The sequence below is a fragment of the Octopus bimaculoides genome, chromosome 18 (genome assembly GCF_046866305.1).
Source record: "Octopus bimaculoides isolate indiv1 chromosome 18, ASM4686630v1, whole genome shotgun sequence".
NCBI classification, from domain to species: domain Eukaryota; kingdom Metazoa; phylum Mollusca; class Cephalopoda; order Octopoda; family Octopodidae; genus Octopus; species Octopus bimaculoides.
Genome location: NC_142945.1, coordinates 40,909,405 through 40,933,067, shown reverse-complemented (window position 1 = coordinate 40,933,067; position 23,663 = coordinate 40,909,405). Strand labels below are relative to the sequence as shown.

At 36.5% G+C, this 23,663-nt stretch overlaps 1 protein-coding gene across 2 annotated transcripts; it reads right to left on the bottom strand.

Moving 5' to 3' along the window:
* Window positions 1-1,620: 1,620 nt before the first annotated feature.
* Window positions 1,621-20,059, bottom strand: LOC106876976 (acidic mammalian chitinase). Of its 2 annotated transcripts, XM_089365551.1 has the most exons (11): window positions 19,880-20,059; window positions 18,146-18,359; window positions 15,377-15,431; window positions 13,352-13,529; window positions 10,757-10,994; window positions 8,120-8,244; window positions 6,123-6,249; window positions 4,680-4,865; window positions 4,114-4,230; window positions 2,257-2,384; window positions 1,621-1,829 (listed from the first exon to the last, which is right to left on the bottom strand). In XM_089365551.1, exons 2-11 carry the CDS (start codon window positions 18,188-18,190, stop codon window positions 1,814-1,816), a joined length of 1,215 nt encoding a protein of 404 aa, XP_089221677.1. In that variant the 5' UTR covers window positions 18,191-18,359; window positions 19,880-20,059; the 3' UTR covers window positions 1,621-1,813. The 2 variants fall into 2 exon arrangements, with proteins under 2 accessions (XP_089221677.1, XP_014781231.1); XM_014925745.3 differs by lacking the exon at window positions 18,146-18,359 and having other exon boundaries at window positions 19,880-20,056.
* Between the last annotated feature and the right edge of the window lie 3,604 nt (window positions 20,060-23,663).

The window sequence follows — 23,663 nt, the reverse complement described above, 5'->3', positions numbered from 1 at the left end:
TTCTGCCAGCTCGCCACCTTCCACCTCTGAAATATTAATTTATAATATGGACATATGGCCATATATTTGATATATATTACCTTTTCTACCACTACCACAACAATCTCTGTTCCATACCTCTAGCTTCTTCCTCCACCTCTATCTCATCTCTCTATCTTTTCCCTCTTACAGTTTGACCACTACTACAATAGTCACTGTTTCTCACATCTACTCAATTTACACACCACCTCCATTTCATCTCTCTCTGTCTCCTCACTCCTACTATTTGTGTCACTACCAGAACAGTCTCCATTCCTCACATCTACCCAGTTATATACCACCTCCATCTCATACAGCTTTCCTTTCACTGTTATATTTTCTACCCTGCTACAATGGTTGCTGTTGCTCACATCTACCCATTTACATAACACCTCCACCTCATCTCTCTGTATCCTTTTCTAAACATTTTGGTCAGTTCTGCTCTAGGGCTATAGCACCTCAAAAGTTCTCTCTCATCCCAAATCTTGCTAATATCTCAGTGAAGTAGAAGAGTTGTTTGGGCATCAAATAAAATGCTTTATAGTATTAATTCCAGCATCTTACATTTTGTGTTTGAACCCCACCAAGATCAGGCATGGCCTTAATTTTTCCAGAGTCGATAAATAAAAATGTTAGAATGGTGTGTAGTTGTGTCTTGTGATATTTGTTCAGACCTGTTCTGAGTTCAAATTGCTTGTTGGTCTACCTTGGCAGTAGACTGAATCTATCATGAAGTTTAACACCATCTCCAGTGACTGTAACTGATTCTACTCTGATGCAAGCATTGAGGCCAGGTTCCCTGGTTTGAAGATAAGTTCTGCTCTCCCTCACTCCTCCCCAACCGTCCTTCTTGTCTTGGAAGTCCAATAAAGGATCATAGGCACTGCCCTTTCTTCGAAACTAAGAAACAAAAAAATAAATAAATAAACTCAGAAAAAAGAAGAAAGAAAAGAAAAAATAAAGATCAAAAGTGGAAAGAAAACAACATAAACATTTCGTATAAAGTGGGGGGTCAAAAGTCATGCACAAAATAAGTTCAACATGCTCCAGAATTGTCAAAGACATGCTTCAATTTTTCTAAGACTGGATAAAATATATAAAATAATGATGAATATGCATCTACTTGATGAACAAAATGAATAATAATAATCCTTTTTGTTAAAGGCACATGGCCTGAAATTTAGGGGGAGGGATCTAATCGATTACATTGACACCAGTGTTTCACTGGTACTTAATTTATCGAGCCTGAAAGGATGAAAGACAAAGATGACCTCAGTAGAATTTGAATTCAGAACATACTAAAAGATGAAATACCACTAAGCATTTCACCTGGTGTGCTAACGACTCTATCAGCTTGCCACCTTAATAATAATAACATGAATAATAATAATAATAATAATAATAATAAAATGTGGAATGTTTTGGTGCGTGACTTTTGGTCCATCCTGTACATACTATATAAGCTCGTATTGAATGTGAACCATACCAAACACACATGGTTTGAGTGAGACCATTAAGGACATGTCTACTGCACAACCTCTTGTGTTTTGATCACCAAATTAAACAAACTAGTAAACAAAAACAACAATCCAAACACTCGTGAAAATCGTTGATGACATTTTATTTCTTTAAGTCATATGACAATAATGAGAAAATTATAGATGTTACAGAGTGTATATTTGTTGTCAATGTGTTGGGAATATTTACTAGTTTCTCTAGTAACCACATATACAAACACCTCTATGTTGTTTCTACATGAATTGTTTGTCCATTTTGGAATTATCCTCCAGTGTATTTAGGATCTTGTTTCACTGTAAAAAGTAAAGACAAAAAAAAGAAAAGAATATTTTAATGCAAGGTACAGGTGGAGCATTTGTACTCTCTCATGGTTTATCTTCTCATTTATGGTGCGAGCTTTACAGTTACATAGCTTAAGCTTTAAGATAACTATATGACTACTGGCGGGATAAATCAGTTAACAGTTGTGAAGATAAGTGTGAGCATGATTGTTATGCAATGGCCACAAGTGAAAGTAGAAGTAAATGATGACAAAGAAGGGAAAGACAAATGGAAGTGGTGGCAGTGGCTGTGGTGGTGGTTGTGGAGGTAGCGGCAGTGGTGGATGATGAGGAAAAGGAGGAGGAGGAGGAGGAAGAGGTAAAATAAAAGAAAGAGGAAAAAGAAGGGTAGGGGAATAGAGTATGCTGCAGGTTGTTTAAAAAGAAGTGATTGACTTACCTCATCAATATCTTATTAATCTGTCTCAGTAGTGGATAATCACCATCACCACATAGATTATTGAAGTCGTCCATGTCTAATGTCCACACACTCACCCCACCAAACCCCATCTTCATCATCCATTCAGCCTAAAAAAAAAAAAAAATGGACAACATGAAAGAAAAACACACATATATATATATATATATATATATAGATATCAGAGGCAACTCCAGGTCATTAGCATCACTCAGGCTCATCACAGATTTTGCATAGGACACATGCCCGCTCGAAGAGTTTCACGTTTACCCGCAATATTTCTAGCCCTAAATGGCTTATTTTTTTTAATATCTAGCAGTATGTCTTTCTCCATTTCTAAGTTAAGAGTAAAAATAAAGCAACCTTGCAAAACACAACTGATCTTTACACATAGACAAACAGAATAACAGCAATCAAATAACGATAGCGGAGTACACAACAAACATCAGTGATCTGACTGTCACCTGTACTCTTGACAAGAGATGTCAGTTAGTCCTTTACACCTGTCAGGCTTGTTCATATTATCCCGAGTTGCTGGATAAATTTTCGTTCCTTTAAGAATATTCTAGAACAGAAACTTTTCATAGATTGGAATTTAAATCCTAATCTCTATAGAGATTTCTTGTTTCAAGAGAACATTGAATTTGAATTGCTTTTAATTTTTACATTTATAGCTAACAACACAGGCTGTAAATTCTGAGCCTGAGTCAGGGATGTGTAAATGATGTCAAGAGAACATCTGCTATGAATGATATTTTTTGACACAAGGCACCTCTAAGACGCCCACCAGATGCTTAGCGAAAATAAATGAACTATGACCAGGTTTAATAAAAGGAGCCTAAATTATTGGCTGAAATTACATACTTGAAGTCAGAGTTGGCAGAAATTAAATCAACTTGCAAATATATGCTCACTTTAGTAAATTTATACTCAGGGTAAGCCCAAATTTTGATAATACATGCTAAATAAGATTGTTCAGAATTGTGTGTAAAATAACATGCTGAATGAACTGAAAGAGCACTGAATATATATATTCCGAGTTAGGCATGTCCATATGAAAATATTTATATAAAACAAATAAATCAGAGCCAAGAACTGGATTGGTCAAGGAAAATTTTTTTGCTGAGACATGATAATTAATTGCATTATCTTTTGGTTGTTAAGTCAGATACTAGAAACAGAATTTTATACTCATTTGTCTCATTAAAGAGATATGAAGGTTTTATGACCTTATAAGTGGAATTTCATTGAAAAGTTAAGTAGATAGATATTTGGACATTAGGCTTAGATTTTTGTTCTAAGTGGTGTAATTAATTGCTTTATCAGTTAGTTGTCAAGTTTGATCTCTTCATTTCAATTTTGAATTGTTTCTCTTGTCTTTGATTTAGTAAAGCCTTATTCAACAATATTTATCAATCTTTTGATGGACAGCTGCTGTGCTGGTGAGACCTACTGAGGCAGAAACACCTATTTACAGCTGTTCTCTTGGCTTCAGACAATCAGACGGTCTTTTCTTTATAATAGCATAGTAAACACACACACTGGTTCTATTTCACTTCTTTATTATTTAATTGTCAATTGGTCGACTATAAAGTCAATAAACTAATCATTGAAAGACACAAGTTTACATCAGTAATGCTGCAAATCAAATACAAAATGAAATTATACTTGTGCCTGCTTTATTGAAAGGGTAAATATCAACAATTAATCCATATTTTTTGCATGAGGTCTTTTACAGTGTTCAAATTGAAATGTAGCCTTATTAATCTGCTAGCAATTTGATACCCTATCAACACACCCTGCATCCTCACTTCCCAGATATGTTCAGATGTCAATTACCTTAAATTTCATGCTCTTCTGGTCATCATAACCAATCCATTGGTCCCCATTGACAATGTAAGGTACTTTAGAATCATCCATCCAGTAGGAAGTGGTTTTGTTTTTCAGATGGCAATGCTAAAGATGAGAGAAATAGATTGATTAATGGAAGTGTCTATGGTGTATATATATATATATATATATATATATATATGCATGTCTTACATATTATATATATGTGCACACACACACACACACACACATCCATGCACACACAAACACATACACACACATATATATGCATAAACATACATTCACACATCATCACAATGACCACCACCACCACCACCATCCTCATCATCACTGTCGTTATCAACATGTTGATCATTATCATAATTATAAGGGGCAACAAATGGCAGAACCAGCAGAGCATCGGATGAAATGTCTGGCAGAATTAAAACATACTCTTTGCTGTTATGAGTTCAATTCTCACAAGGTCTTGGTGGAAATGACTTGGCTGTATTCCTCCCGAAGGTTAATAAAATACATACCAGTAATATACCAGTGATATATCGAAGCAAATTTACCTCAAAGTAAGCAAGAAATCCACGTTGACCCAGATATTGTCCAGCTTCACAGGGTCCTTTGCTTTTGGCTCCAGGAAATGAGTTTCTTAGGTTTGCTAGTTGAAAACCTCGTCCGTAGGTTGCTAAACCGAGATTGAGCTTAGCTCTTGGTGCTCCCTTTGAAGCCCAGTACTGCATGGTCCAAACCTAGAAGTATGTGTGTATGTGTATATATGTTTGTGTGTGTGTATGTGTGTGTAAGAGAGAGAGAGAGGAAAAGAAATGTAGAGAATGACATTACAATTATTAAACATATAAAAAAGATATAATTATTTAATGAAAACAAAATGAGTAAACATTAATTAACATGGCTTAATTGATGATCAGTTCTCTTGAGCACTGTCCCTTTCCTTCTCACACACTAATCTCTCAAAATACTTCACTTTACTCTCAGCTATTTGGTTAAAAATAGTTCCAATTTTACCATTTTTCCAGCAAAAAAACAATGTTCATTTCTTCAGTGTACAACGAATTAGCTTTCAATTAGCCATTTTACAGAATGCTTAGATTCTCTTAATAGTTACACAGGAAATAGAAGAGTTTTCAACAAGTAAATCTGTTTTACACACACACACACACACACACACACATGCATACACACACATCTTTTATCCTTTACCTTTTACTTGCTTCTGTCATTAGACTGTGGCCATGCTGGAGCACTGCCTTGAACAATTTTTTTTATTTGAACAAATCAACCCCAGTACTTATTTTTTCGCTAAGCCTGCTAATTATTCTATTGGTCTCTTTTGCTGAACTGCTGAGTTATGGGGACATAAATACACCAATACCAGTTGTTAAGTGATGGTGGTGGTGGGGGGACAAACACAGACACACAACATACATATACAAGGGTTATACCGAAAGTAATTAAAAAGTGGGCATAACTTTGTTTTTATAAACTACTGTAGGCCTTTCAACTTTCATATGTTGGTAGAGTAATGCTTCCTCTATAGTAACTCTTCTTTCTATTCTTTTTCATTGCAAGCAAATAATGGATTCCAAATAGAAACAATATGCTGTCATTGAGATCTTGATGAAGGAAGGTGTAGAATGTCTGACATTCACAAAAGGGCCACAGATTATTTATGGACACAACAACATTGACAAGTGCAATACCCATTGATGGATGAAGATGGGGAAACTAATATTGAAGATAAACTATGCAGTAACCCACAGGTTATTTTTTCTTCTTCTTCCTCCTCAACAATCTCAGAGACCTTTCCAAAAAGACTTGATTGTTATATATTCTATCTTACACATACAAAATGTTTTCTAAAAGAAATATGAAAGAGTTTTTCTCTGTTTAGCTGGTGACATTTTCAAGAGTATATTGTAAAGGTATGATATTGTATGATATTATGTACTGAATATAGTATATTGTATACTATAAAGGTATATTACCACATTCAGTTGTCTTTGGTAAGGAAATCGTTCATAAGATGCTGGAAACAAAGGAGCATTCATCCCTGTCACATTGTTCCATGGTCCATGGAAATCATACGCCATGACAGAAATGTAGTCCATCAGTCTGTAACAAACCATGGTAAAGGGAAAAAGGTTGTTAAGGAATTTCAAAATGAAATAATAGAATTCTACACCACCACCACCAACAACAACAACAATGAAAACAATAAAGAAGTTAAATAAAACAAACTTTCGATTGATGATCTAGAGGCAGACCATGGCTATGAACAATTGGTGAAAGAAATTGAATAGACTTAGAAGAAACAGATCTAGATAGAAACACATGGTATCAGTTAACAAGAGTAATTATGTATGTGTATCTGTGTATGCTGAAGGGATTAACGTAATATAACTGTGTAGACATAATTAGGTATCACTTTGTGCCTTTATATCTCTATGACTTAATTATGAATTATCTAAATCACTGTATCTATTTGGAGTTAGATGCAGGTCAGTTTTTACATATCTTGATATAAATCTATAAGATCTGGCCATTGACATTCTAGTTCACTGTAGCCATTAGAAGTCAGTTGTTGGTCAGTTTTTTATAGATTGTAATATAAATTTATAAGACTTGGTCATTAGCACTCTAGTTAATTGTATTCATTTGAAGTCACATTAGTGTTAACAGATCTTGATATGGGTTCATATGATCTGGCCATGCTGGCATGGGTTCGACGGTTTGTCAAGATCCAATGGGTCCAGAGAGTGCATCATGATCTAATGTCTGCTTTGACATGGTTTCTATGGCTGGATGCCCTTCCTAATGTTGACCACATTACAATGTATACATCATCATAATTATAAGGGCTGATGCTTAGCAGAATCAGGAGGGCATCAGAGGAAATGTCTTGCAGAATTAAATCATACTCTCTGCTGTTATGAGTTCAATTCCCACGAAGTCTTGGTGGAATCAACTTTGCTATATTCCTCTTGGGAGTCAATAAAATACATACCAATAATACTCCAGTGACAAAACAGTAGTATAAATCTGTTTACTAATGTTGAACTTCCTTGTATCTATTATAGATCAATTGTGGAGGTGCAATGGCCCAGTGGTTAGGGCAGCGGACTCGCAGTTGGAGGATTGTGGTTTCGATTCCCAGACCAGGCGTTGTGTGTGTTTATTGAGAGAAAACACCTAAAGCTCCACGAGGCTCCGGCAGGGGGTGGTGGCGACCCCTTTTGTACTCTTTCGTCCTGTTTCTTGAGTAACGCTGCGATGGACTGGCGTCCCGTCCAGCTGGGGGTGGGTGGGTGGGTGGGGGTGTGGAAACACATATGCCATAGAAACCGGGAAACCAGGCCCATGAGCCTGGCTAGGCTTTAAAAGGGCACATAATAAAAAAAAAAAAAAAAAAAATTATAGATCAATTGTCAACCAATCCACAAAGGCTGCAGGAAGGTTTTAGTCAAGTTCCCTCCCCTGCTCTTCCTTCCCTTTCCACATGCACGTTTACTCTCACTAGTTTCCTTATTCTAACATTACCTCAGTCATCTCTCCTCCTCCTTATACCATTAGAGACATCCTTCTACAATAGTGTTGTTAACAGTTTGTCCTCATTTAGCAATCGTATTTTTTCTACACTTGTCATGTGTTAGATAGCCACTCTATTATCTCGATGCCAAACAGATTAGTAAGATCAGCTGTAATGGTTCTATAATACTTTATACTTTGATTAATTTATTAATAGTTTATCATCATCTATATATAGGCTTTCTATATTTCTCTGTGATTGGGATGCTGTGAGTATGCATGCATGTGTGTGTGTGTGTGTGCATGTGTACACGTGTGTGAGTGCGTATGCATGTGTGCACATGTGTGTGTGTATGAGTGTATGTATGTCTGTGTGTGTGTGTATGTGTGTGTGTGTGTGTGTGCGCATGTGTGTAAAAGCCAGTAGTCATACAAAAGGCAATATATCTCCACTTACTTGGCTAAGTTGGCCACATCATAACCGGCCTCAATCTTATTCTTGCCTGCAGCCACTGCACAGGTCAGCAACAGAGGTTCTTTCTGAGTTCGTTTGCCTTCTTTGTCAAAATTCTGACGGAGTTCCTAAAAAGTTTAAGTGATTTATGTATCAAGCATCTACTAAAAATATTTCACCTTCAGTTAAATAACTCATTTTTACCCCATCTTTTAGTCAGTGAAGAAACCACATGGTTAAGTGGTTAAGTGGTTAGGGTGTTGCACTCTGTGTCATAGGATCATGGTTTTGATTCCTGAACTGAGTGTGCTTTGTGTTCTTGAGCAAAACACTCCATTTCACATTGCTCTAGTTTACTCAACTGTAAGGGTGTAACCTTGCAATGGACAGACATCCTGTTCAGAGAGAATCCTGTGGTTTTGGTCACTTATATGCTAAGGAAACTAACTAACCAGTCCTATGAAATTCAGGACTTAAGACAGGGGTTGATGATGATGATGGGGGTAGTGTCCATAACCCTTTAGAAAACCCTCAGGTGCCAGGTGGTGGTGTTAAACTGAGTGAGTGATTATGGCTACCATCCAAGGAGACCATGTTAGGATTTGAACTCAGAAATCAAAAAGCCAGGGTAAATACTGCAAAGACATCTTGTCTGTTGTTCTTACAGTTTCTCTGACTTTGGGTGGATTTGAACTAAAAATGCAATGAATCCGAATGAATATCACTTAGCATTCTATTCAATGCTCAAATAACTTGGACAATTACATATATATAAAATACAAAATAAAATACAATATTGTATCTTATTTTGTTGTATTCTTGTTTATCTGGTTTTGTTGTCCTGTGTGATCAATCCTTTCTGCTTAAGCAAATGTATATATACGTATACACAACTGTTTCACAAGAGTATTCAATAAATACAGGAAGTGTGATGGTATACATTGTGTACACCCAAAGATTGCAAACTTTAAAAGCTATTAACTCTATTTATTGATTTATGGCAAAAATGAATTTCATATCAATGGTTACTATACCAATATGCCAAATACGAAATCAACTGGAACAAGAACTGAAGAAACTGAAAAGTAGCAACCAAACAGAAAAGATCCATGTAGAATCTTGCATATACATATGCATGTGCATATGTGCGCATGTGGGTATATATATATCATCATCATCATCATCATTTAATGTCCGCTTTCCATGCTGGCATGGGTTTGACGGTTTGACTGAGGACTGGTGAGCCAGATGGCTGCACCAGGCTCCAATCTGATCTGGCAGAGTTTTTGCAGCTGGATGCCCTTCCTAATGCCAACCACTCCGAAAGTGTAGTGTTGTACTTTTACGTGCCACTGGTACGAGGGCCAGCCAGGTGATACCGGCGACGGCCACGCTCAAATGGTGTTTTTTATGTGCCACCTGCACAAGAGCCAGTCCAGCGGCACTGGCAATGACCTCGCTCGAATGTTGTTTTTCACGTCCCACCAGTACAAGTTCCAGTAAGGTGAAGCTGGTAATGATCACACTCGAATGGTGCTTTTTATGTGCCACCGGCACGGGAGCCAGTCAGTGGCCCTGGCAATGATCATGCTCGGATGGTGCTTTTAACGTTCCACTGGCACGGGTGCCAGTCATGCGGCACTGTCATCGGCCACGTCAGCAAATTTGATTTTGATTGTGATTTCACTTGCCTCAACAGGTCTTCGCAAGCAAAGTTTAGTGGGTATATATATATATATATATATATATATATATATATATATATATATATATATATATGAGTATATATATATCTATATATATATGGGTATATATATATATATATATGGGTATATATATATATATATAAATGTGTGTGTATGTGTACATGTGGGTGGGCGTGCATGTGAGTGTGTTTATATATACAAAACCAAAAATATTTTTAATTGCTTAGTCAGAAGAGGAAGAGCAGTAGCTATAATGTTTTTACAAGGCCACTGAAACTGTTGGAAGAAGGAGGGGAGTCATTATGTCCACCACCTTGAAACAGACTCTACCGAGGGCGAAGTAGCTGCCTTAGGTATCCCTCCAGTCACATCCCACAGTATTAAAGAGAAATACTTAAGGAACAGATTGGATAATGTACTCCTAGATACTTTTAGCTACAAAGTAAAAGATGTCATTGTCATAGACAAAAGGTATTTGGCCATTGGTTCACTCAAACAATGAGAAGATGGTGATAGATAACTCCACTGACGACCCCAAGACTACAGCACCGATGATGACAATGACAACAATGATGACTACCACCATCACACCTACCATCACCACCACCACCACTACCACCACTACCAAAAGTCAGCATAGGAGCATTTGTATGGTCAACAGGCGAACAAGAAATAGCAGCTAAATTTACTCTTGAAATCTCACTTAACTTTTTAAATAAATGAATGGATAATATAGCCCTAGATGCACTTCCCAAACTAAGGATGAGATAGTCACAGCTGAAATGCCTTTGATCATTGGTCAGCTCGTTTAGAACCCACTTTGGCTAAATAATGACAACAGCAGCTTCTGCAGCAGTAGCAACATCAACAACACCAACAATAACATAACACTACTTCATTATAGAAAGTGTTCATTATTCACACTAAACCTTACCCAAACGAGTTTGACAAATTTCTGTTTGTCACTGGCTGTCGGATACTCCCAGTCAATGTCCAAACCATCAAAATTGTGGTGTCTTAGGAAGGAAACCGTTTGAACTGCAAACATCTTCCTTGACCTCTTTGTTGATACCAAACTTCTGAAGTCTGAACTTCCTGCATTGTACCCTCCGATTGATAAGACCAACTTCAAATCATTATTTTTATTTTTCAGATCGGAAATCTTCTGGTACCTAAAGAAAAATAGAAAAAAAAAAAAAAGGAAAAAAAAGGGAATAAGAAACCTGGAAGAACCTGTATCTATATAATATACTTAATGTTTGTCTAAATGATATATTTATCTATATGATATCAAAAAGCTATAAGCTGCAGTTTTTCATCTGGAGAAAAAAAATCTCTTTATAGACTCATTGTATTAAAAAGACACATGATATACTTCAGAGATAAGTGAATTGAAAACACCCTGGAAATGACCACAAGAATGGCACTTTTTTGCTGTCATAGTGGTTTGTCAATGTCATGTACTTGTGTTAATTACAAAATGAGGTTAAATCGGCTGGTTTGAAGTATATAAAGACAGTGTATAATCTATATTTTCAGAATTCTAATAAGAGAAATCAGTGGCTTTGATCTGGCCAGGCTTCAAAATTTTTTGTCTAACTTTGGAGGTTTGAACAGAAGATAATGTGTGTGTCTGGTGGAATTTCAAGGGAGAGTTGCACTTTGAGCTTGTCCCTGAGGGTCATGCTGTGAACTCTAACCCTTCTGCTTAACAACTGCAGTTATTATGTGATACTTTGAAAAGCCCTCTACTCAGCATTGGTCAACTGGAGATACATACTCTGACAGCATGACAATGGCCTGGCACACACAGCCAATGTGACCAAGCACAAATTTGAGAAACTTGAGGGGTTGGAAATGTTGCCCTTCTCTGCCTACAGTCCATCAGTAATCTCTCAGCATTAGATTACCGCCTTTGCCAAGCCATGGCTCCTTTCTTTCTCTGATTGAGGTTCAACAATGTGGATGAGGTTGAAAACGGGTGCAGGAAGTTTTTTTATCTCTAAACCAGCCAAATGGTATAGGCATGTAATTGAGCTTCTGGCACAATGATAATAACAGACAACAGAAATGGAAGGAGGCATTTGAAAGCAAGGGTTTGAAGGTAAACCTTGAGAAGACAAGGTGATGGTGAGCGGGATGGAAGAAGTGTTAGTGAGTAAGGTAGATCCATATGGTGTGTGTGGGAGGAGGGTAATGGCAATTGCAGTGTTGTGTACGAAACATGGGAAATGGATTCATGGTAGATGTATGAAAATGAAGAGAGTGACCCCAAGACTGGCAAGAGATTTTATTTGTGGAAGATGTGAGAAAGGAGCTGGAGGGCTGGTAGAACCAGTGGAAATGCTATGTGGTGAGGTGGAAGCAGTGAGAGGGTTTTGTTATTTGGGAGATAGGATGGATGTGAAGCAGCTGTAACAGCAAGCACGAGACTTGGTAGGGTGAAGTTCAGGGAATGTGGAGTGTTGTCATATGGGAAAAGGTTCTTCTTGAAGATGAAAGGAAGGGTTTATCGGAGTTGTGTGAGATCTGCAATGCTGTATGGGAGCAGGACATGGTGTCTGAGGGAAAGAAAAATGGCAATTTTGAGAAGGACCAGGAGAGCAATAGTGAAAGCAATGTGTTATGTGAAACTGGTGGATAAAAGGAAGGCTGAGGACTTGATGGGGATGCTGGGGTTGGAGGAATTGGTGGAACAGCTGGCAAGGGTGAATGGAGTGCGGTGGTATAGATATGTGTTGAGGAGGGATGAAAATCATGCTTTGAGGAGAGTACTTGAGGGGACAAGTGGAACAGGAGATTAGGAGGGTTGGCTCGAGGAGGGAGGATACCCAAAACCAGGTGAGATGGTGAGATGGTGTGAGAGCGGTTGCTGTAAGGGTGAGGTAGATCTGGCCACCCCTGTTAATGAGGACAAACCCAGATTTAAAATATTGGATTTCATTCATTCATTCATTCAGAATATGATAGGAAATATTTTGATGAATAAACGCTTTTCAGAGGTAAACTTGTTTGAACTATTAATTAAAGCTTAAAATATGGAAAAACTTTTGACTCAACCAGGTAAATTGAAGTTGTTTGATCTTTGTGACATAATTGTCTTGGTTGTCATATATTATGATATATTTGTATATGGTGAAACTTAACAGGGGCACACATTTCAGAGCTGGTATATGACGTTGAAGGGGAAAAGGGTTGCACATTGTAAGGTTGATCTGGGATGCTGAAGGGACAAAGGGGATGCACAATGTAAGCAAGGTCTATGAGACTGAAAGGGAAAAGGGTTGTGCACTGTAGAACTAGTCTAGGAATGCTGGAGGGGCAAAAGAGGTGCACATTATAAGTCTGGCCTAGGCCACTGAAGTGGTAAAGAGGGGGCACATTATACAATTGGCCTAGAATGCTAAATACTATGATAATCATTGGTCTACTCTATCAGGATTGACCTACAGCTAACCAAAACATTGAAGACTACACACACACGCACAGAGGATAAATGTTAGTGTAAAGTAGCAGTGAGACTACTTACATAAGCACATCATTGTTTTCAATCGGTGAAAGTTTATTTTTGACCAATTTTGCAAATGCAAAGTGAATGTGTGAACAGAGGCTTGGATCAATATTGGCTGGGGTGAATTTTGCCTGATCTATTCGGTACTGAGACCAATTTGTGTAGTAACACACACGGCGGTAGCTAGTGGCAGCAACTGGAAAACAAGAAAACAGGAATACTTGATTTTATTAATATGTAATTTTTCACCTTTTATCTTACCTTCATCCTTTCCTCTCATTCGTTCCTCTTTACCACCATCCCTCCCACTCTTCCATCAGTCTTTTAAGAACTGAATAATGTCATGAACGCTGGCCTTAACTCTTGAACGACATTGACCTGGATGATGGACACAGCACAGCAATGACATATAATGGAGAGTTTCCAGTGACTTTGAAAAATTAAAAAAGGCAGTTCAGTGATCTGTCATGTCAAGTGGTTGCTCATATAAAAGTTGTTGCTATTTAGCCCCTGGTCAGTCCTCACTGAATATATTGGGTCCCATATATAATGTGTTTTTTTTATTTGCATGAACTAAAAGTTGGAGGGGGATGAGATAAACTACCTGCATCAACTTACTATAAAAGCAGGTAGTAATTTTACCTTCTCTTTATTCTTAGTGCAAGTTTTGAAGAGTGCAGTTTGATTTTAACAGTTAATTTTTTCAAAGCTATAACGAAAGTGATAAAGGAGCATATTTGGCATATTTTGCTTTATGAGTTCAATAAAAGCAACAACACAACAGAAAGTGTGAGGAATATTAATGCAGTATATGGGGATCAGACAATAAGTGTAAGTCAGTGTCAACGGTGGTTTCAGAAATTCTGAGCCAGAAACTACAGCCTAGAAGATGAGCCTCATTCTGGAAGATCTGTAGAACTTGACAAGGACATCCTGCAAACCCTGGTGGAACAAAATCCCATTGTAACGGTTGAGGAACTAGTAGAGAAGCTTAGATTTGATCATTCAACCATTCATCGACACTTGCGTGCCATTGGAAAAGTCAGCAAAAGTGATCAATGAGTTCCTCACAAACTTTCTGAGTCTAATTGCATGCAGAGAGTGAATGTGTACTCTTCTTTGCTGTCACATCTCACAAATGAATCTTTTTTGGACCTAATAGTGACGTGTGGTGAGAAATGGGTTCTCTATAAAAATGTCAAGCATCAAAGACAGTGGGTATGGAAAGGAGAAATACCAGCACCCCAGGCTAAAGAAGATCTTCACCCATGTAAGGTGTTGTTATTTGTTTGATGGGGTATCAAAGGTTTCGTCCTCTTTGAACTTTTAAACCCAAACCCAATGATAACAAAGGAGATCTACTGCAAGCAGCTTGAGTGGCTTAGGTCAGCACTAGCAGAAAAAAGACCATCTTCGGTTTTAAGATGAAAGGTATCCTTCCATCAGGATAATGATTGGTTACATACAGCGAGGATGACATTTCAAAGGTTGTAGCAGTTTGAATGGGAAACGATGCCCCACTTGCCATATTCGCCAGACAGTATCCCATCTGATTATCATTTATTTTGTAGTCTTCAAAATCATTTGGACAAAAAAATATGAATTCTGTAGATGAGGTCAGAACAGTACTGGAGAAGTAATTTTCATCATGGACAAGTGAATTTTGGAAGAGGGGCCTTGCAAGTCTACCAGATAGATGGAGGAGCATTTTAGAAAATGAAAGAGAGTATATTTTTGATTAAAAAAGATCTTAGTTTATCTTAATTTTGAAAAATAAAAGAAGTATTAAAAAAACACATTATTTATGGGATGACCTAATGCTTATGATAAAAAGCTTTCCAACAATGACAATCCTGTCTGTTACATTTCAAGGACAAGATTGTCAAATGTGTCCTTTATTTAACAATACAGGAAGTGATTTAAGGGAGAGATCTGACAGGTGGACTGATCACAAAGTATGTCTCTAATTGGGTCTCTCATATACCAGTAATACAGGTGGGTGTAATAAAATATTTTAGTGTCAATGTGATGTTATATACTCACGTAGTTGCCAGAAAGCCATCAGTAGAATGGTGGTGAATGTAATCATTGAGCACATCTTGAAACAAAGACAAAACAACATGAAAGTATTATATTAATATAAATATATATACATACATATGTACATATATGCATGTATATATATACATACATACATATATGTATATATACATACATATATATATATATATATATATATATATATATATATATATATATAATTACAGAGGCATCAAGCTGTTAGATCAGGTTATGAAAGTTACAGAGAGGGTCATAGCCCAACTAATTAGGGAGCGAATCAATTTAGATGAGATGCAGTTTGGGTTCGTGCCAGGTAAAAGCACTACTGATGCCTTATTTCTAGTGAGACAGTTGCAGGAGAAATACCTAGCTAAGGATAAACCTCTGTACCTGGCTTTCGTTGACATGGAGAAAGCCTTTGACAGGGTCCCCCGATCCCTTATCTGGTGGTCAATGAGGAAACTTGGGATAGAAGAATGGTTAGTGAGAGCTGTGCGAGCCATGTACAGAGATGCTGCTAGTAAGGTGAGGGTTGGAAATGAGTACAGCAATGAATTCCGGGTTGAGGTAGGGGTCCACCAAGGTTCCGTCCTCAGCCCCCTCTTATTTATCATAGTCCTCCAGGCAATTACAGAGGAGTTCAAGACAGGTTGCCCCTGGGAGCTCCTCTATGCTGATGACCTTGCCATAATTGCGGAGTCACTATCAGAAGTTTCAGGTGTGGAAGCAAGGTCTAGAATTGAAGGGCCTTAGAGTCAACCTAGCTAAAACCAAAATCCTAATAAGTAGGAAGGTAGATAAAACACAAACCCCTTCAGGTAGATGGCCCTGCTCAGTATGTAGAAAAGGAGTAGGTAGTAACTCTATAAGATGTACCCGGTGCAAGCTATGGACACATAAGAGGTGCAGCAACATCAAAGGCAGGTTAACTAGCAAGTTAGTTTTTGTTTGTGGCAGATGTTCAGGTGCAATAAAGACTGTAAGCAAACAGGAAACAACTTCTATCTCATTCCAGGGTGAAAAACTAGAGGTAGTCGATAGCTTCCGCTATCTGGGCGACCAAGTTAGTAGTGGGGGTGGGTGCGCTGAAAGTGTAGCTGCTAGAATAAGAATAGCCTGGGCAAAGTTTAGAGAGCTCTTACCCCTGCTGGCGACAAAGGGACTCTCACTCAGAGTAAAAGGCAGACTGTATGACGCATGCGTACGAACAGCCATGCTACATGACAGTGAAACATGGGCTGTAACTGCTGAGGACATACGTAAGCTCGCAAGGAATGAAGCCAGTATGCTCCGTTGGAAGTGTAATGTCAATGTGAATACCCGTCAGAGTGTAAGTATCTTGAGAGAAAAGCTGAACATTAGAAGCATCAGTTGTGGTGTGCAAGAGAGACGATTGCGCTGGTATGGACATGTAGTGAGAATGGATGAGGATAGCTGCGTGAAAAAGTGCCACACCCTAACAGTTGAGGGAACCCGTGGAAGAGGTAGGCCCAGGAAGACCTGGGCTGAGGTGGTGAGGCAAGACCTTCGTACATTGGGCCTCACCGAGGCGATGACTACTGACCGAGACCTTTGGAAATGTGCTGTGCGTGAGAAGACCCGGCAAGCCAAGTAAGATCGTTGCCAGTGCCCCTGGACTGGTTCTTGTGCGGGTGGCACATGAGATGCACCATTTTGAGCGTGGCCGTTGCCAGTACCGCCTGACTGGCTCCCGTAGGATTTTCGAGCGAGATCGTTGCCAGTGCCCCTGGACTGGCTTGTGCGGGTGGCACATAAAAGACACCATTTCGAGCGTGGCCGTTTTTGTGCGGGTGACACGTAAAAGCACCCACTACACTCTCTGAGTGGTTGGCGTTAGGAAGGGCATCCAGCTGTAGAAACTCTGCCAAATTAGACTGGAGCCTGGTGTTGCCATCCGGTTTCACCAGTCCTCAGTCAAATCGTCCAACCCATGCTAGCATGGAAAGCGGACGTTAAACGATGATGATGATGATGATGATGATATATATATAAGTCAGTAAATAGTGGGGTTGTGTTAACCGCACGTGGAGAAATAATAGGAAAATGAAAAAAAGCCAGAATGCTGAACTGGAAGCATAATTTAATAAAGATTTTTTCTAACCGGTTTTCATTGCGAAGAAGCAAATTATCAAGAAGAAGGAGAATGAAAATGTTTTTTTACAAAGAAGTACAAAATGAAGAAAATAATATATAAAACAATAATATATAAAAAAATAAATATACCCATACATTATATTGTCTTTGAGCTTTTGTAGTTCAATAGTAGTTCATGTTTAAATTGGTAGGATAAATAAGGATGCATGAGGGTTGAGAGTTTTGTTAGGTTTAAAAAAAGGGGTTCAATTTAAACATGAACTACTATTGAACTACAAAAGCTCAAAGACAATATAATGTATGGATATATTTATTTTTTTATATATTATTGTTTTATATATTATTTTCTTCATTTTGTACTTCTTTGTAAAAAAACATTTTCATTCTCCTTCTTCTTGATAATTTGCTTCTTCGCAATGAAAACCGGTTAGAAAATATCTTTATTAAATTATGCTTCCAGTTCAGCATTCTGGCTTTTTTTCATTTTCCTATATATATATATATATATATATATATACAGTATATATATACATACATACATATATATATAATGAAGGTAAGAAATGGAAAATGGAATAGACGAGAATGTTTATTCCTCACAACTATCATTTCAACTTTTGCGGGTGGGATACTTACTATACAACTGGTCTTATTGCGCCTGCCAGTGCAGATGTGTCTCATCAGGTGTCTTTGTTTTAAAGAAGATACCTTACTCAGTATACTTGGTTTCACTTGGTTTGATCGTACAGTATATTGTTATTGTCAGTAGGTTGTGATGAACAAAGATCCTCATGAATTTCATTTTCCATTTCCCTCATTCATTATAATCTCAATGAACTCTGTGGAATTCCTGAGGTAAATCCAGTGACACTTATATCAAAACTATGGATGAAATCAGGTAGCCTAAACAGTGAAAATGTTTTAATTGGCATACTACTTGGTGTATACCCAAACTCTCTCTCTCTCTCTCTCCCTTGATATATATATATATATATATATATATATATATATATTACATACATATGAGAAGGGATGACCACTAAGTGGACATCAGTCAAACCACAAAAGAAAAGAATTCTTTTCTTTTGTGGTTTGACCAATGATGGTTGATTTCTTGTGTAATGGATGTCCACTTAGTGGTCATCCCTTCTCATATGTATGTAATATAATTTTTCTGAATTTTTAGACTTTTCTTTATGCTAGGCCACTGGTTTTAAATTTGTGTTAATTAAATTAATATCCAATTTATCACCCTTATTATTTATATATATATATATATATATATATATATATATATATATATATATATACGTTTATGTATTCATTTTGCAAGATTATTGATGTGAATTCATGTGTTGAAATGCATATTGTTGTATTTGGGGGATGGTCATGTTGCCAATTTAGCCAATAAAACCACACGCACTATATATTTGATGTTCATTTGCTTCAGCTTTATTTCATATTAATTGTATTTCAGCCAGAATTCTTTCGTCACACTTCTGTGACATCATCTGTGGTCCTTTGCTTTTTTCTTTCTTTTTTGTGTCTCTCCTTAATAATCTGCCATTTTGTATTTCTGTTGTATGTATTTTTATTTGCGCATGCGTATATCCTTGTGTGTGTCTATGTTTAGTAAGTGTGTGTGTGGGAATGTGTATGGTACCTGCATTATCAGTATCCCTTATTTATTTATGTTTGTTTAATTTTATTTCATTTATTTTGTTTTATCTACTTACTTTTTCATTTCTTCTTATTATTGAAAATTTAGATAATTTAATAAATACATATATAACATGTATGCATATGATACATATATAAAAGAACAACATTAAAATATAAATCCCAAACTGGAGGAAAACAAGCATGAAAGAAGATAGAAAAAGAGGAAGAAAGAAAGAAAATGAAGAAAAAAAAGAAAAACATCAATACAACATTAAGTGCCTCAATTGGTCACACACTACAAGGTTCAGCAGGACCCACTGGACCAAACCAACATGCTTGTGATATTAGCACGGGCGATGGCAAGGCCAAGGCATCAGAACAGCCAAGCACCCTCATAAGCATCATATGCACACATACATACACACATACACTGACTCACACACATGCGCACAAACAAAAAGAATGCAGTGTGAATAATGGACAGAGTCAAAACTATTGAAAAGGTTGTGAGACACAACAAAAATTTTAGAAAAATAAAGAAAGAAATGAGTGGAAATTTTACTGGTGAGTGTGTTAAATTGTAACGCCCTAAAAGAGAATGACTCTCCCCAGACACAACAGTACATACAGTATATATAAACTTATCAATCCATACATACACACACATATATAAATAAAAGAATAGAGATTTGGAATCTGGGCCGGTACCTTACTATCACTCTGATACAATCCTGGTTCTGGCTAACCGCATCAAATGACAGGGAAGACAAAATTGCTTAAGATAAATAATCACATGGTATGCCACTCGAAAGGTAAATTCTGAGTCCACTTGTCTTTTATACAGCATGCTGAGTATAATATCCACAACTTCATACTAAAAAATAGAGAACAATGCATCTTCAGAACCTGTTTATTCCGATAAATTCACAATACATTCATGTTAAATTTTATGAGCATAGTGTGAATTATTGCAATAAACAGGTTTTAAGGATGTACAATTTTCCATTCTTTACTTTGATGTATTGAACACACACACACACACAAAGGTGTGTGTGAATATGCAAGACATCAAAATAACTGTTGGGTTTTACCATTGGGTGCCCTATTGTTATCTCCACCTTAGCGAAGGTGGATGTATATTTTTCAGTCATGTTTGTTTGTTTGTCTGTGCACAAGATATTCCAAGAACCGCTGGATGGATTCGTATGAAACTTTCAGGAATGTTTAGCCTCGTGACTGATACAAACTGATTAGATTTTGGGGACAAAGATTCTGGATTATTTTTCTGCTTTTTTTTACTTAATTTTTGAGAGTGGTCGGGTTTATTTTTAGTATTCTCGTTTGTGAGAGCAGTTGAGTTTATTTCAGATATTCTCATTTTAAAAATCATCTCTGGCTAATCGTTGAGAGGATGTTGATGAGGAGAATTGCACTCTCTGAATGCTCTTGTTTTAATATATATTTATATTTGATAATTTGGGAATGATATAAAGTTGTTTTGATTGATTGGAGTGTTTATTCATTATACCTTTCAATTTATTTCTTCTTTCGCCTCGGTGTCACCCAAGTACTTCCAGCTGGCGTCTTATTTTTATTTTTGTTCTTCAGTTTAATGAAGTTATAAAATTATCTTCTTATATATATATAATAATAACTGTATAATAATATTATACACACACACACACACACACACATATATGTAATAATAATATATATACTCCGATTAAAGCAACATTTATCTAAACAAGTGACTGATAAATGATGAGTTAATTCAGGCTAGAATTGAACCCACATATGAATGCTAACATGGCCCCTTGCATATCCGATTGAGCCAGAACACTCACCCATAAATTTCAGTCAAATTTTATATATAGATACCTAACTGTCTAATTCTACATATGATATTTGTAAAGAAACCTGGAGGCTTGATAAGTTCATATACACACACAGCCATATATATCCATGCACTCATATACATTCATATATACACAATTCTATACATATATACACACACATATTATTAATACACACATATACTAACACATGTATATATGTAAAAATGAAGGAACATATGAATATTCACACACACACACACATACATGTGTATACATAGACACACATATACATACACACAAAATAGTTTTCTACACATATGTACACCCATCTATGTCTATACATATATATATACAGATATTTTTTATATGTATATGTACACATATACACAAACACACACACACATACGTGCTATCAGATTATTGCCTGATTATATATATACATATATGGACACACACACACACACACACAAAACATAGGTATACACATGTACATTGATTTTAAAGATATTGTTGTTTCTAAAGATGATTTGTTTTCCTTCCTCAATGCAAACATATGTTCCACGACGAGGGTCACCGCATTTTTAAACTCTCCTTGTTGTTTCTTTTGTTGTAAATCTTACGTTTGCTAAAAGCTTTTTTTAGGTTGAGTGATTGGCATCTGCTATATATTATTTCTGATTCTATCATTAGTTTGTTCATTTTCAAGGACTGTTGAAGAATTGGGAGATATCTTTTAGCAGTATTGAGAATGTTGTGGTTTCTTGGGTTGTAGGTCATGGCAAAGGGAATGTTTATGAGTTTATATCTATTTTTAAGTGTTTTGATTAAGTTTCTGAGTTCTGTAGTTGGTATGCTTTTCACTCTGATAACAGCTGAGTCTAGTAGGGTATTTTTGTTTTTCTAGACATGTTTTTAATTGTTGTACATAATATTTTATCCCTTAATGTTATGTCTATCATTACAGTGCAAACTCATATTGCCATATTAAAACGTATGCTTCTTTTTGTATGTGAGAGATGGAAGGAATGGAAATTCAAGTATTGTTGTGTCCTTTGGTTTATAAAAAAGATCTGTTTAAATATTGTCAACCTCTTTAATAAGAAGTAAGTCCAAAAATGTGCCATTCTATAGTAAACTTTATTGGGGTATATAGGTTATTTAAAAGTGAGTGGAAGATTTCTAGGTCTTCTTGATTTCTTGTTCCAAAATATTAAGCAGTCATCTAAATATTGTTTCTAATTGTTCTTTATGTTGTTTTGAATTTCTTTCGATTCACGGATTTTAGGTAGTACATAGAAGTTACTGGTCTTTACTTTGAAGTTGATTAAATAATTGACCTCATTCTCTGTTAGGCAATTTCGATGTTTTGAGGCAAGTTTGTTTACTTTATTCATGGTATTTTTATCTTCGTTTTTATTGATCTTCTTGTAGAAGTGTTGGTCACTGAGTTGTTCCAAAACCATGTCTCTATCATGGTTTTTGTCCCTAATTACTATTGCTCCACCCTTGTCTGCTTCCTTTATAATTATTGATGAGTCTTTTCATAAATTGTAGGAGTGGCTGTGTGGTAAGTAGCTTGCTTATGAATCACAAGGTTCCGGGTTCAGTCCCACTGTGTGGCACCTTGGGCAAGTGTCTTCTACTATAGCCTTGGGCCGACCAAAGCCTTGTGAGTGGATTTGGTAGACGGAAACTGAAAGAAGCCCGTCATATATATGTGTGTATATATATATATATATATATATATATATATATATAATAATATAGATTTAATCAAAAGATTAAATGTGGTACTTAAAATGTTTGTGGCACCAGAATTTGGTAGGGTAAAATCCAAAAACAAAATCAAGAGATTTGGTGAATTAAATATGAAGAAAAGCAACAAAAATGTATTAGGTTATAGCAGTATGTACGTTTCGTACAAGCTTCATTTATTTATGTAGTGATATATATATATATATGTATGTATGTATGTGTGTGTGCATATGTTTGTGTGTCCGTGCTTGTCTCCACAACATTTATTCAATTCTTTTAGTATGTTTTGCATGGTTGAATTTTGGTAGTGGGAATCCATTTCAAGAGTTAAGATTTGGTTTCCATATTGACAGTGGTGTGTAATAAGGGAATTAATCATTTCTCAATAAATCCATGTTTCTTGTCCCATTTCATGGAAGACATTAATCAGAAATTTGTATTTATTTATTATGATTGCAAGTTTTAAGAAGATCTCCTCTAACATATATACATACATACATACAACACTCACGAACACATATGTCTAGTATATAAAAATGACAAACACTTGCACAGTTATAAGACATCATTTGGTTAATATAAGAAATGTCAACACTGCATTTATAATATATATATATATATAAAAACTGTGGAACAAGTAGACTATATGTGGAAAGCTGATACTATTAGAAAAGAAATAAAATCCAAGATTTTGAAGTAAGAAATACTGTGGCTACAGGAATGTGAAAACACCTATGAGAAAGACCAGATAAAACATATCATCGCATACACATATAGACAGAGACACACATGGACCTTGGGTGTCCATGGTAATTTTTCAGGGATCACGAGGAAATTGTGATTTAGACCAGTAGTTTCCAATGTTGACCCCTTGTCCTCTAACTTTTTAGTGCTGCACTCTC